At 45.9% G+C, this 14,533-nt stretch overlaps 3 protein-coding genes across 3 annotated transcripts in view; 1 reads left to right on the top strand and 2 right to left on the bottom strand.

Annotated features, from left to right (window-relative positions):
* Positions 1–14,533, bottom strand: part of LOC144483343 (uncharacterized) — a 263,183-nt gene that overhangs the window by 60,190 nt on the left and 188,460 nt on the right. The window lies entirely within an intron of this gene.
* LOC144483346 (uncharacterized) overlaps positions 1–14,533 on the bottom strand; it is a 341,173-nt gene that overhangs the window by 200,898 nt on the left and 125,742 nt on the right. The window lies entirely within an intron of this gene.
* Positions 1–14,533, top strand: part of LOC144483342 (uncharacterized) — a 96,358-nt gene that overhangs the window by 51,219 nt on the left and 30,606 nt on the right. The window contains 4 exon segments of the mRNA XM_078202058.1: positions 5,719–6,465; positions 6,539–6,714; positions 7,065–7,111; positions 10,383–11,442. Coding sequence (XP_078058184.1) covers positions 5,719–6,465; positions 6,539–6,714; positions 7,065–7,111; positions 10,383–11,442 — 2,030 coding nt within the window.

The raw sequence follows: 14,533 nt of genomic DNA, 5'->3' as shown, positions 1-14,533 counted from the left end.
TTTACACTTCCTGAAGTTGATGACAATCTCCTTTGTTTTGTTGAAATTGAGGGAGAGATTTTTGTTGCCGCAGCAGTTCACCAGATTCTCTATCTCATTCCTGTACTCTGTCTTGTCATTGTTTGAGATCCGACCCACTACGGTGGTGTCATCATCAAACTTGAAAATTGAATTGGAGGGGAATTTTTCCGCACAGTCATAGGTGTATCAGGAGTATAGTAGGGGGCTGAGAACACAGCCTCGTGGGGCCTTTGTTGAGGATGATCGTGGAGGAGGTGTTGTTGCCTATCCTTACTGATTGTGGTCTATGAGTTAGGAAGTTCAGGATCCAGTCGGAGAAGGAGGTGCCGAGGCCCAGGCCACGGAGTTTGGAGAGGAGTTTCTTGGGAATAATAGTGTTGAAGGCTGAGCTGTAGTCAATAAATAGGAGTCTGACATAGGTGTCCTTGTTATCTAGGTGTCCCGGGATTGAGTGCAGGGCCAGGGAAATGGCATCTGCTGTGGACCTGTTGTGGCAGTAGGCAAACTGTAGTGGATCCAGGTAGTCTGGGAGGCTGGAATTGATTTGTGCCATGACTAACCTTTCGAAGCACTTCATAATGATGAATGTCAGAGCCACCGGCCGATAGTTATTAAAGCACGCTGCTTGATTTTTCTTAAGTACCGGGATTATGGTCATCTTCTTGAAGCAGATAGGGACCTCAGATTCTTGTAAAGAGAAGTTGAAGATGTCTGTGAATACCTCTGCCAGCTAATCCATGCAGGATCTGAGTGCATTTCCGAGTACCCCACCTGGGTCAGTTGCTTTCCGTGGGTTGACCTTCAAGAAAGCTGCTCTGACATCTGAAGTGGTGACCCCCAGATACAGGTTCATCCAGGGCTTCCAGGGTGGAGGGCATGCTCTCGCTGACCACTTTCTCAAAACGGATGTAGAATGCATTGATCTCATCAGGGAGGGGTGCGTTGGAGCCGGCAATTTTACATGCCTTCATCTTGTAGACTGTTATGTCTTGCAGACCTTGCCATAATTGGGGTCGGTGTGGCTAGCCTGGGACTCTAACTTGGTCTGGTATTGTCTTTTGGCATCTTTGATGGATCTCCTTCGATCGTATCTGGCTTTCTTGTGTAGGTCAGTGTCCACCTTCCACCTTCTTCTGTCGGGAAAAAGATATAAAATCTTGAAGTCACGTACCAACCGACTCAAGAACAGCTTCTTCTCTGCTGCCATCAGATTTTTGAATGGACTTACCTCGCACTAAATTGATCTTTCTCTACACCCTAGCTATGACTGTAACACTACATTCTGCACTATCTCCTTTCCTTCTGCATGAATGTTATGCTTTGTCTGTATAGCGCGCAAGAAACAATACTTTTCAGTGTATATATTTGACAATAAATCCAATCAAATCAAAACAAATTTGGATGTGAATGTACAATGCATGGTTAGTAAGTTTGTGGATGATACTAAGTTAGGAGTATTATTGATAGCGAAGATGTACAATGTCAATGGCACCTGCTAGGTATTGTGCAATACATCTAATCCCATCAGATTAGAGCAGCAAGGATTAGGGCCAAGGGAATATTGGACTGCAGAGTTACAATAACATTAGATTTTGTTTCTCCTTGTAACCTGTCTTAGAATTTCCTTCAATAACGAGACGATCAATATTTCCTTCAACAACTAGATGATCAATATGAGAGGATGAGCATTTCTGCAATTACAAAAGGAAAATTAGTGGCTGCAATTATCCTGAGATATTCTGCATTGTCTACTATCTCCAACTGGGCCTGATAACATAGGGTGGGAATGGAATGTTCAATGTTAGTGTTTGTTGTTGTTTCTGTGCGGAATGTAAGATTCTGTTTCAGCGAAGAAGGTAGAATATTGGATGGTCAAGACTGCTCGTTGTCCTTGGAGGGTCATTTTTCCCGAAATTTCTTGAACTTTGTGGCTTTATCCCGAATATTAGACAGATGGGTGAGCATTGTCCGCCTCAAAGGACAGTAAGTGTCCCGTGTGTATATTTGTGTGTGAGTAAGTGTATCCATGTGTGTATGTGTGTATCATGGAGTATATCTGCATATATCCTGTGTGCATGTACCTGTTGATATACGTGGGTTTCTGTGCATTGAGAAGATGTCCGTTTGTGTGTGACTGCGGGAGAGAGTGTGTGGGCCTCTGTGTTTAGCTGTGTGCTGCTTTTCATTAACTGTACGACAAGCCTTCCTCTCCAAACAAACAATGTGGTTCCTGAGAATTCCATGGAGTGATTTGAATGATGCAATTCGGAGATTCTCCATCCAGGGTGAAACCACAGGCTGCCCGTGTGCTGTGTAAAACTTGACATAGTAAGAAGTTTAACAACACCAGGTTAAAGTCCAACAGGTTTATTTGGTAGCAAAAGCCACACAAGCTTTCGGAGCTCTAACACTTGACATTGCAGAGGTCCTATTTCTCCCAGAATAACCTGGTATCTGCTGCTTTTCAGATCCCTTCCTTTCCGCTCATCTGTTTGAAGCCACAAACAGAAAGGTCCAGTTTTCTCCTGGAGTTTGACACAAAGCAGCTTGCACAATGATGCAGAGTTTCAGCCAATGAGGGAGATCCGGGCTCAGCCCCGCCTCTCATTCACTCTGATTGGTTGGAGGACCAGCCGCTCCCGCTCTGTCCTCCAGCCCCGCCCCGCCCCTCATTCACTCCGATTGGTTGGAGGATCAGCCACTCCCGCTCGGTCCTCCAGCACCGCCCCCTTTTCCTATTGGCCCGGAACTGCCGTCAATCAGTCCCCGGGCATTGTGATGTGGAGCATGCGCAGTGTCATTGCTGTCCTTGGCGCTTGTTTGTCCCGGAGAAGCGGAGTCAGCGTTAGGCGGTGGCTGGGAGGATTTGGAAACACTTTGTGGATCCGCAAACCCTTCAGAATCATTGTCAGCTCCCTGGTTTGCAGCTGCGGGGCTTCTCCCTCCCTCCCTCCCTCCCGGGAACAGGCCCAGGTTAACGGCCCCATCCTGGCTCAGCCACTGGAGGATGGTTCACATCAGAGGATGGGGGAGGGGGACAATAAATAAGAGGTTACACTTTGGCCTCAAATCAATGAGGACTCTGATCTCTGGGAAGGAAGGAAACCCTGGGAGGTGGGCGGGGAGGATTCACAAACACCCGCTGGAGGCCCCAACACCCCCAATAAGACCCAATGGTTTTATTGTCAGTCTGCAGACAGCAGCTGGAGAACTGAACCCAGTGAGAAGTCTCACAACAGCAGGTTAAAGTCCAACAGGTTTATTTGGTAGCACAAGCCACTAGCTTTCGGAGCGCTGCTCCTTCATCAGGTGAGTGGGAATTCTGTTCACAGGGCACATGAAGACAACAATCCCATCCAGGCCCTATCCACATATTTACCTTGATACCAAGTGGCAATTTATCCTGGCCAATCCGTCTAACCGGCTTCGTGACGTGGCAGAACTTCCTTAGCTGTGGTTATCTTGGCATTCTAAACCATAGTGAGTCGTGCCTGACCGGTGGCCCCGCAGGGTATCAGGCAGCCACAACACTGGCAGATTTGGTACATGCTGGAAGACGACTGGCCGATAACTGCCAAACACACTTCTGGGCCTTCAAACCCGTTAATTCAAAGAAACTATTGTACGTGACAAGTGTATCCGACTTGTCCCGGGGATAGTTGGTGATGTGCATTTTTATGCCCTGCTTGTGAACAGAACTCCCACTCATCTGATGAAGGGGCAGCGCTCTGAAAGTTAGTGGCTTGTGCTACCAAATAAACCTGTTGGACTTTAACCTGGTGTTGTGAGACTTCTTACTATGCTTACCCCAGTCCAACGCCGGCATCTCCACATCATGAACTGAACCCAGACACAGGAGAGGGAGGGAGAAAACTGGGAGTGCAGGAAAGAAATGGCGGAGATGGTTTGGATTTCAGCCTTGGGAGGATGGAGAGTGTGTGGGATGGGGATTTACAGATTTGGGGGAATGAGAGAGGAAGAAATATTCCAGAGAATTAGAATTGTCTGTTCAAAATTTCTATCCTGGACTGGCAGTGATTAATTTTGTAAATTCCTTTTACAGGTGAGGCGTGGAAACATCACATCAAAATCAGACAGAGTCTCAATTTATCAGGGTCTGAATATCCTCAGACTTTGAATGTGGAAGGAGAAATGAGGTTGTTTGTTCTGCCTGGAGAAGATTTCAAACATCAGTGTGACTGGAAACGCACCAAGATACACACACAACCCAAGTGAGAGTGTTCCAGTGAATTGACTGTGGAAAGAGCTTTATCCAGTTACGCAGCCTGAAAAAACATCACACCATTCACAGCAAGGAAAAACTGTCCACGTGTTCTGAGTGTGGGCGAGTCTTCAACTGATTGTGCAACCTGGAGAGACACAAGGATACCAGCACCATGGAGAAACCATGGAAATGTGGGGACTGTGGGAAAGGATTCAGTTACCCTTCCCTGCTGGAAAACCATCGGCGCAGTCACACTGGGGAGAGACCGTTCACCTGTTCTGTCTGTGGGGAGGGATTCATTCAGTCATCTGGCCTTTGGTCTCACCAGAGAATTCACACTGAGGAAAAGCCATTCACCTGCACCTCCTGTGGGAAGAGGTTCAGGCATTCTTCAGCACTCACTGTGCACCAACACACTCACACCGGGGAGAGACCATTCATCTGCTCCGTGTGTGGGAAGGGATTCACTCAGTCATTCCACCTGCTATCACACCAGTGAGTTCATACTGGGGAGAGGCCGTTCACCTGCTCCGACTGTGGGAAGGGATTCACTGGGTCATCCCACTTACTGTTACACCAGCGAGTTCACATTGAGGAGAAGCCATTCAGCTGCACTGACTGTGGACGGAGTTTCAGACAGGCATCCTCCCTCATTGCACACCAGCGAATTCACACTGGGGAGAGACCGTTTACTTGCTTTGTGTGTGGCAAGGGATTCACAGTTTTACCCAGTCTGCTGAGACACCAGAAAATTCACACTGAAGAGAAGCCATTCCGCTGCACTGACTGTGGAAAGAATTTCAGGCAGTCATCCAACCTCACTGCTCACCGACGCACTCACACTGCAGAAAGAGCATTCACATGCTCCGTGTGTGGGAAGGGATTCAATCGGTCATCCAACCTCTCTGCTCACCAGCGAGTTCACACAGGGGAGAGGCCATTCACTTGCTCCGTGTGTGGGAAAGGATTCGCAAAGTTTTTCAACCTGCTGGCTCACCAACGCACTCACACTAAGAGGCCATTCAACTGCTCTGTGTGTGGGAAGGGATTCACTCAGTCACAATGACTTCTGAGACTTCAGCAAGTTCATAAGTGACTGCAGGGGTTGGACTCTGCTGGTATTGCTGCTGTTCAGTATTGATAGTCTGACAATATTTTATTTCTGCTGATAACAAATCCCATAACTAGCTGGAATTTAATATTCTGGAGATGTCACTGATTTTCAGGGCTGCAATGTCACTTTTTAAAAGCACCACCAGTGATCTTCCCCCTCAATTGAAGAACTCTCAACAGGAACCTGTTTGGAATAAAATTATGAACTTTTGCTTCAATTTCACAGCATATTCAAATGTGAGGATTTGCAGTTGGAAAACTGAAACCAAACATCACATCAGGATCAGACAGAGTCGCCCAGTTTATCGTAATATGGGTATCATTGGATTTTGAACATGGAAAGAAAAAGCACCGCTCACAGTGGGGAGAAACTGTACACGTGTTCCGTGTGTGGACGAGGATTCAGCCGTTTATCTGGCCTGTCAAAACATAAATGCAGTCACGGTGGGGAGAAATTGTGGAAATGTGAGTATTGTGGCAAGGGATTCAGTTCCCCATCAGAGCTGGAAATTCATCGACGGTGTCACACTGGGGAGAGACCGTTCACCTGCTCCGAGTGTGGGAAAGGATTCACTCAGTTGTCCCACCTGGTGAGACACCAGCGAATTCACACTGGGGAGAGACCATTCACCTGCTCTGTGTGCAAGGTGGGATTCACTCAGTCAACCCATCTGGTGTCACACCAGCGAGTCCACACGGGAGAGAGACCATTCACCTGTTTTGTGTGCAAAATGGGATTCACTCAGTCAACCCACCTGGTGACACACCAGCGAGTTCACACTGGGGAGAGACCATTCACCTGCTCAGAGTGTGGGAAGAAATTCAGTCGGTCGTTTCACCTTCTGATTCACCAGCGAATTCACTCTGGAGAGAGACCATTCACCTGCTCTGAGTGTGAGAAGGCATTCATTACATCAACAGAACTGTTGACACACCAGCGGATTCACACTGAGGATAACTCGTTCACCTGCTCCAAATGTGGGAAGGAATTCGCTAACTCTTCTAACCTGATCTGCCATCAACGGATTCACACTGACGAGAGACCTTTTAAATGCCCAGACTGTGGAAAGTGCTTTAAAAGTTTTGGGAACTTGACCCATCAACGGGTTCACACTCGAGTTCAGATGCTTTCACTGTGGGACTGAGTTCAGACAATCACCTCCTCTCACTGTAAACCAGCGAGTTCACACTGGGGAGAAACCATTCATCTGCTTCAAGTGTGGGAAAGGATTCAATCAGTCATCCAACGTGCTGACACACCAGCCAGATTGGAGTTTGCTGTTAATCACATCCAGAACTGAACTATATTTATTGGGGTCTGATGTTAACAATATCCAGTGCAGATTTAGATATTAGTATTCTGGGTTTTAAAAAAAAAATCAACTTTGCTTTAATTTTTGAATGACTGTATCTTCATTTGGGAGGCTGGGATTATCCCCGTTTCGAGGGAACTAAGGAATAGACCATAAGCCGTAGGAGCAGCATTCGGCCATTCAGCCTTCATTATAACAATGATCCCATTGTGATTCCTGCTGGTCGGGAAATGTGCGATATTAATGCCAGTCTGTCTTTCTTTAATTATCTTCAATCCCAGTCCTCTGGTTACTGACCCGCATCAGTGGAACAGTTTCTCCCGATCTGCTCTATCAAACCACCCGTCCCCACCCCCATAATCTTGAACAGATCCATGAAATCTCCATTTCAGCTTCTTTGTTCCAAAGGGAACAAATTTGGGGGAGGCGATGCCTAATGGTATTATCGATAGACTATTAATCCAGAATCCCAGCTAATGTTCTGGGGACCCGGATTCGAATCCACATTTTGAAAAAGATGAACAGTGTCTGTGGTACCTGCTGGATGTGGTGCAGCACATTTCCCAGGACATTGGAGCAGTAATGAATGAGGCCAGGATGACAGAGTCAAAACAACATTATATTCTTTATGCTTGAAACCTGTCTTAGAATTCTCTTCATTAACTGGACCATCAATGTGAGGGGAATTAGCATCTTCTGTAATTCCAGAGCCAAGAGACACTGATTACGCAGGGATGTTGTTCTGTAATTTACACTATCCCCCAGCAGGGCTCTTCACCCAGGCTGACAAGAGGCAGCTCAGTGTTCGTGATTTGTCACTGCTGCTGTTCCAGATGTTGTTCAATGTAGACTCAAGTTTAGAGAAAGGAGTGGAAATGGGTAATCAGAACTGCTCACAATCCCTGGAGGGTAATGGTTACTTGAATTTCTCAAACATTGTGGTTTGTAAAGACACTGTTATTTCATCTCCAGTATTAGTCAGAATGGGCTGTATTCTCCACATGATAGGGCTGGAATTATCCTTGGGGATGTGTGTCTATGAATGAAGATGTCTGTCTGGGTGTGGGTGTGTGTCTATGAATGAAGATGTCTGTCTGGGTGTGGGTGTGTCTATGTTTGCCCATGTCTGTGTAAGAGACAGGGAGAGAGAGTGTGTTTGGATCTCTGTGTTTGGATATCTTTATGTGCTGCTTCTTCTTAGGTGGTTCCTCTCAAAGGTTCCTCTCCGGGTGATTGGAATAGAATCATTCAGAGATTCTTCATCCTGGGTGAATCCACAGGCTGACCATCTGCTGTGTAAAACCTGACATCCACACCACCAGACCCCACTTTTCCTGGAACAACATCAAGTGTTTGCTGCTTTCCTGATCCTTCCTTTTCCCTCCCTTTTCAATTATATCACTTCTCATTATTCTGAATTTCAGAGAGGACAGACTCATCCCACTGAATGTCCTCCAAGGACAACCGCCTCAACTCAGGAATCAATCCAGTGAAATTTAGTTGCACATAAACAGTGAGCGAATAGAACAAAGACCAAAAGAGGGAAATAGATAGAGACACAGACAGAGACTGTTAGAGTGAAAGAGACTGAGCGAGAGTTACAGTCATAGTCATACAGTGCAGAAAACACCCTTCGACCCATAGAGTCTGCACCAACAATAGCTACCACTAAACCCCATGCTAATCCCATTTTCCAGCACTTGTCCCATATCCTTATCTGAATGCTATAATATTTCAAGTGCTCATCCAAATACTTTTTAAAGGTTGTTAAGTTTCCAGCCTCCACTACCTTCCCAGGCAGTTTATTCCAGATTCCCACCACCTTCTGTGATTTTTTTTTCTCAACTCCCCTCTGAATCTCTTGCCTGGCACCCTAAAACTATGTCCCCTCATGATTGACCTCTCAACCAAGGGTTCTACTCACCCGGTCCATATCCTTCATAATCTTATTCACCACAGTCATGTCCCCCTCAGCCTTCTCTGCTCTAAACACTCCAAACCTATCCAGTCTCCTTAAAGCTCAAATGTTCCATCCCAGGCAACATCCTGGTGAATGTTCTCTGTACCTCCTCCAGTGCAATCACGCCCTTCCTATAGTGAGGTGACCAGAACTGCACACAGTACTCCAGCTGTGGCCTAATCAACATTCTGTACAGCTCCAACATCATCTCTTTGTTCTTATACTGTATGCCACGACTGATAAAAGCAAGTGTCTCATATGCCTTCTTATCTATTCTATTCAGCAGCTCTGTTACCTTAAGTGAATAAGTACCCCAAAATCCATCTGCTCCTCTGATTTTACCTCGTGTCCTTCCTTTCATTAATTATTTCTTTGCCTTGTTACTTATTCCAAAGTGCATCACTTCGCACTTATCAAGATTAAATAGCATATTTTTAAAATTAATTTGTGGGACATGGGCGTCGCTCGCTGGCCATCCCTGGTTGCACTTGAGAAGGTGGTGGTGAGCTACCTTCTTGAATCGCTGCAGCTCGTGTGCTGTGGGTTTACCTACAATGTGGTTAGGGAGGGAATTCCAGGATTTTGACCCAGTGACTGTGAAGGAATGGTGATATATTTCGAAGTCTATCACTGTTCTGCCCATCTGACCAACCCAACTATATCTTGCTGCAACCTACGACAGAGTGGGGTAGACTCTAAAAGGACCCTGGGTCTCTGGAATACTCGTCCAGTAACAATCCCACCATGCACATTGGTAGATGTATCAATTTGTTTAATAATTTTATATATTAACCCGATAGTTCTGATCGTAATTGGATGACAAAATACAATTTTGTATTGAACATTATCTCCTTCCTATGGCGGTGCTCTTACCCAGCATTCGCAGCGAGAGAGAATGTGCCGCATTGTCACAATAGCAGCCGCTTGCGCAGGCGCAGTACCTGATTCTGAGTGGAGCACGCGCTGTGCGGATTCGGACTGGCCCATGCGCAATGTGGGTGCTGGAGCTGCAGGGAGGCGGGGAAGTGAGTGCAGAGGCTTCAGAAACAGCCAGTGGAGGAGGCCTCAAAACCCAGAATAAGGAACCCCCGGGCCCGAGTTTGCACCGACCCGGGGGGTAATTGCAGCAGCTCTACAATTGGGGAGGTGGTGGTAATATCAGTGACACAGCCTAATGTTCTGGGGACGGATTCAAATCCCATCATGGAGCTGGGGGGGGATTTAATTAGAATTCATAAAATGCTGGAAAATCTGGAATATAATTTCACTTGAGTAACCATTACAGCTGTGAACAATTTAAAAACCCACCCTGTTTATTCATGGGAATCTGCTGTCTCTCCATAGACTTGTCAACATGCGATTCAGTCTCTAACTGCCCTCCTCAGGGGCAGGAAATAAATGCTGGTCTTGGCAATAAAACCACATCACATGAAATAGTGAAGGAGAAACACTGATAGACTTGGGTTAATGGCTGTCATCTTTCTCGGGAGCAGGACACAGGCACGGTTATCACTGTCCCTGTGAGAAAATGTTGTGAATTTCTATCCTGGACTGACAGTGATAGATTTTGGAGTCTCCTTTTCCAGAGGGTGAGAAGGGGAGGATTTACACACAGTAAACTCAAACCAAGTTTGCTTCAATTTTTAACTTTGGACTTTTTCTTACAGGATATTAGAAGCGCAGGAGTGGAAGGGAGAAAACTCAAACGAAACATCGCATCAGGATCCGACGCTATCGCCTAAATTAGTGTAATCTGAATATCATTGGGTTTTGAACATGGAAGGGGAAAGCACGGTTAACAGTGGAGAGAAACCGTACACGTGTTTTGTGTGTGGACGAACATTCAGCCGGTCATCTGGCCTGTTGAAACATAAATGCTGTCACAACAGGGAGAAACAATGGAACTGTGGAGACTGTGGGAAGAGATTCAGATTTCCATCTGAACTGAAAACTCATCGACACAATCACACTGGAGAGAGACCATTCACCTGCTCTGAGTGTGGGAAGGGATTCACTACCTCATCCATCTTGCTGACACACCGGCGAGTTCACACTGGGGAGAGACCATTCACCTGCTCCAAGTGTGGGATGGGATTCATTTGTTCATGCCATCTGCTGAAACACCGGTGGGTTCACACTGGGGAGAGGCCATTCAACTGTCATGAGTGTGGGAAGGGATTCGCTACCTCATCAATCCTGCTGACACACCAGAGAGTTCACACTAGAGAGAGACCATTCAGATGCTCTGACTGTGGGAAGGGATTCCCTACCTCTTCTATCCTGCTGAAACACCAGCGAGTTCACACTGGAGAGAGGCCGTTCACCTGCTCTGATTGTGGGAAGGGATTCACTGATTCATCCGACCTGCTGAAACACCAGAGAATTCATAACGGGGAGAGGCCATTTATCTGCTCCGAGTGTGGGAAGAGATTCACTCAATCATTCAACCTCCTAAAACACCAGCGAGGTCACACCGGAGAGAGGCCGTTCACCTGCTCTGAGTGTGGGAAGGGCTTCAGTCAGTCATTCATCTTGTTGAAACACCAGCGAGTTCACACTGGGGAGAGGCCATTCACTTGCTCCAGTTGTGAGAAGGGATTTATTGATTCATCCACCCTGCAGAGACACCAGCGAATTCACACCGGGGAGAGACCATTCACCTGCTCTGATTGTGGTAAGAGATTCAGTCAATCATCCAACCTGGGAAAGCACCAGCGAATTCACACTGGGGACAGGCCATTCACCTGCTCCGTGTGTGGGAAGGGATTCACTCAGTCACCTCACCTGCTGAAACACCAGCGTGTTCACGAGTGACTGCAAGGACTGAATTTTGCTCTTAATCACATCAAGGTCCTAACTATTTTCATTGGTGTCTGTTGCTGCTGACAAATCTTAGCCCAGTTGGAAGGTTTATATTTTGGGTGGAACTCAAATACACAAGCTTTATGTTCAACAAAGTGTGATGAATGCTTTTAATGCCTCAAACATGTTAGTTTCATTTGAAGGGCTTCCCCCTCTCCCGTCTCCTCCATCCTCACCTCCAACAACAAGTGTGAGGAGCTCATGGAGCTTCTCTGTCACCAAGATTGAGACAATCTGATCAGCTGTCTCTGCTGCTTCCCTCTCTTCCATTCGGCTTCTGATCTTCAGGTAAGCATTCTCCAAGGCGGCCTTCACGACAGACGACAGCGCAGAGCCGCTGAGCAGAAACTGATAGCCAAGTTCCGCACACATGAGGACGGCCTAAACCGGGATGTTGGATTTATGTCACATTATCAGTAACCCCCACAGCTTGCCCCCTGGACTTGCAGGCTGTCCTGTCTGGAGACAATACACATCTCTTTAACCTGTGCTTAATGCTCCCTCCACCCACATTGTCTGTATCTTTAAGATCTGGTTGGCTGTAGGGATTCGCATTCTAATCAGTATTCTGTAACTTGATTTTGTGTCTCTGTGCCCTGTTTGAGAGCACATTTCCACTCCATCTGACGAAGGAGCAGCACGCTCCGAAAGCTAATGGTATTTGCTACCAAATAAACCTGTTGGACTTTAACCTGGCGTTGTTAAAACTCTTACTGTGTTCACCCCAGTCCAACGCCGGAACCTCCACATCGTGACTACCATTTACAGATACTGTCAGAGCTGCTGAGATTTTGCAGCAATTTCTGCTTTTAGAATGACGGTGAATGCTGGATACATGAATCAGAGATTGGTGTAAAACTGGGATCTGCTCCTAAATGAAAGTGAAACAGCAGGTTAAAGTTTCCAGTCTGAAAAGTACTATGGTTATTATACTATATCTACCATTTTAAGGCTGATTTTAACTCATTTAAAATAAACCTGTTTAAAATATGTTTGTTAAAGTCAGTATTAAAATACGAGTTGGATGAGTTCACAGGAGCCTGTTAACCACTGGGACAATTATTCAACAAACATTGGATCTCCAGATAGAGAAGAAGCTGCAGTTTGTTTGCAGGAATTCCCTGTTTTATTGATGTGTGTGTGTTAGACATCAGGATAACTAAAAATACACAAACCTGGACATCAATGGTGATATGATTGACAGTTACTCTGGGAATCACTCCCACTGTGAAACTTCAGCACTGACACTGCTGAATGTTGTCGGCTCAGGGAGTGGGGCCTCCAGGAGTGGACTGTCAGAAAGCTGTGTTTCGGTATCCTTAGTAATATATGGTGAGGAACCAGAAAAACTCTTACTGAGGAACCGTCTGTGGTTTTACCTGTCGGTGTAGGTTCAGGGGTGAATGATTCCAGACTCACTGAAATATCTGACTTTGAACCTACTTTGGAACAAGATGGATTCAGTTTCCAGGAGAATAGAGAGAAATATCACCCACAACTGAGAGAGAGGAAAACAGCCACCTTGATCAATGACTTGGATGAAGGGATTGACTGGACTGTAGCCAAAATTAACGATACAAAGATAGGTTGGAAAGCAAGTTGTGAGGTACAAAAAATCTGGAAGGGATATAGATAGGTTCCCTGAATGGACAGGGAAATGGCAGATGGAGTATAGTGTAGGAAAGTGGGAGTTTTTCCATTTTGGCAGGAAGAATAGGAAAGAAAATTATTTAAATATACAGAAACTGAAGAATACTGCCGTAGAGAGGAATCTGGGTGTTCTTGTACATGAATGGTGAAAAAATAGGATGAAGGTACAGCAAGTAAAGAAGAAGGCAAATGGAGTGTTGGACTTTACTGCAAGGGGGTGGAGTTTGAGAAAGGGAACTTGCTGCACCTACACAGGACATTGCTGAGATAGCAGCTGGAATACTGTGTACGGTTCTGGTCTCCCTACTTATGGAATGACATGCTTTCATTGGAATGAGTTCAGAGAAAGTTCACCAGGTCCATTCCTAAGATAAAGGTGTTGACTTTTGAGGAAAGGTTGTGAAGGTGTAGGGGAGAATTCTCCCATCCCACCCACCACAGGAATCCTAGCGGGCCAGGGGGACGGACTACACAAAGGTCCTTTGACCTCGGGCGGGATTTTCCGGTTTTGGGATGAGCGTGGATGGAGAATCCCACCCGTTGTCTTTTGGGGAAAGGTTGCACCTATATTCATTAGGTTTAGAAGAATGAGCAGTGAACTTTCTGAAACATATAAGATTCTCATGGGGGAGTTGACAGGCTAGAGGCCAAGAGGATGATTTATGAAGGAGTCTTGAACTTGGTGCCACAGATCAAAAGGGAGTCAAGGGTCTTGTTTTAGCCCTTACAGACATCTCAGTATTATCCTCAGTTTTAGTCAGGTTAGCTGGTGTTGTCCACCCAATGGGACAGGTCTTGTTTCATGTGAGAGCTTTTTATTTGATTTATTACTGTCACATGTATTGGGATACAGTGAAAAGTATTGTTTCTTATACAGACAAAACATATCATTCATAAAGTACATCGGGGAGAAGGAAAGAAGAGGGTGCAGAATATAGTGTTATGTCATAGTTCGGGTGTAGCATAAGATCAATTTAATATATGTTAGTCCATTCAAAAGTCCGATAGCAGAAAAGAAGCTGTTCTTGAGTCAGTTGGTACAATGTGTTTGTGGTTGGGAGGAAAGCTGCGTGTGTTAGTTTCTGTGCGTGAGGATGTGCGTGTGTGTGTGAGAGTATGGATCTCTGTGTGTGGGTGTCTGAGTGAAGCTGCTTCTCATCAGTTGCAACACAAACCTTCCTCCAAGCAGACAATGATAGGTCTCTGATTTTCCAACTGAGTGATTTGAGTGATTCAGAGATTCTCCATCCAGGCTGACTGTGTGCTGCGTAAAACCTGACATCTACACAACCTGACCCCACTTCTCCTGGAACAACATGAAGTGTCTGTTGTTTTCCTGATCCCTTCCTTTCCCCTCACCATTATCCTCAGATAGTTCACAAATTCCAT

The sequence above is a fragment of the Mustelus asterias genome, unplaced genomic scaffold, assembly GCF_964213995.1.
Source record: "Mustelus asterias unplaced genomic scaffold, sMusAst1.hap1.1 HAP1_SCAFFOLD_63, whole genome shotgun sequence".
Classification (NCBI taxonomy): Eukaryota; Metazoa; Chordata; class Chondrichthyes; order Carcharhiniformes; family Triakidae; genus Mustelus; species Mustelus asterias.
Note: the sequence above shows the minus strand (reverse complement) of the source record. Positions and strands in the feature narration are given on the sequence as shown.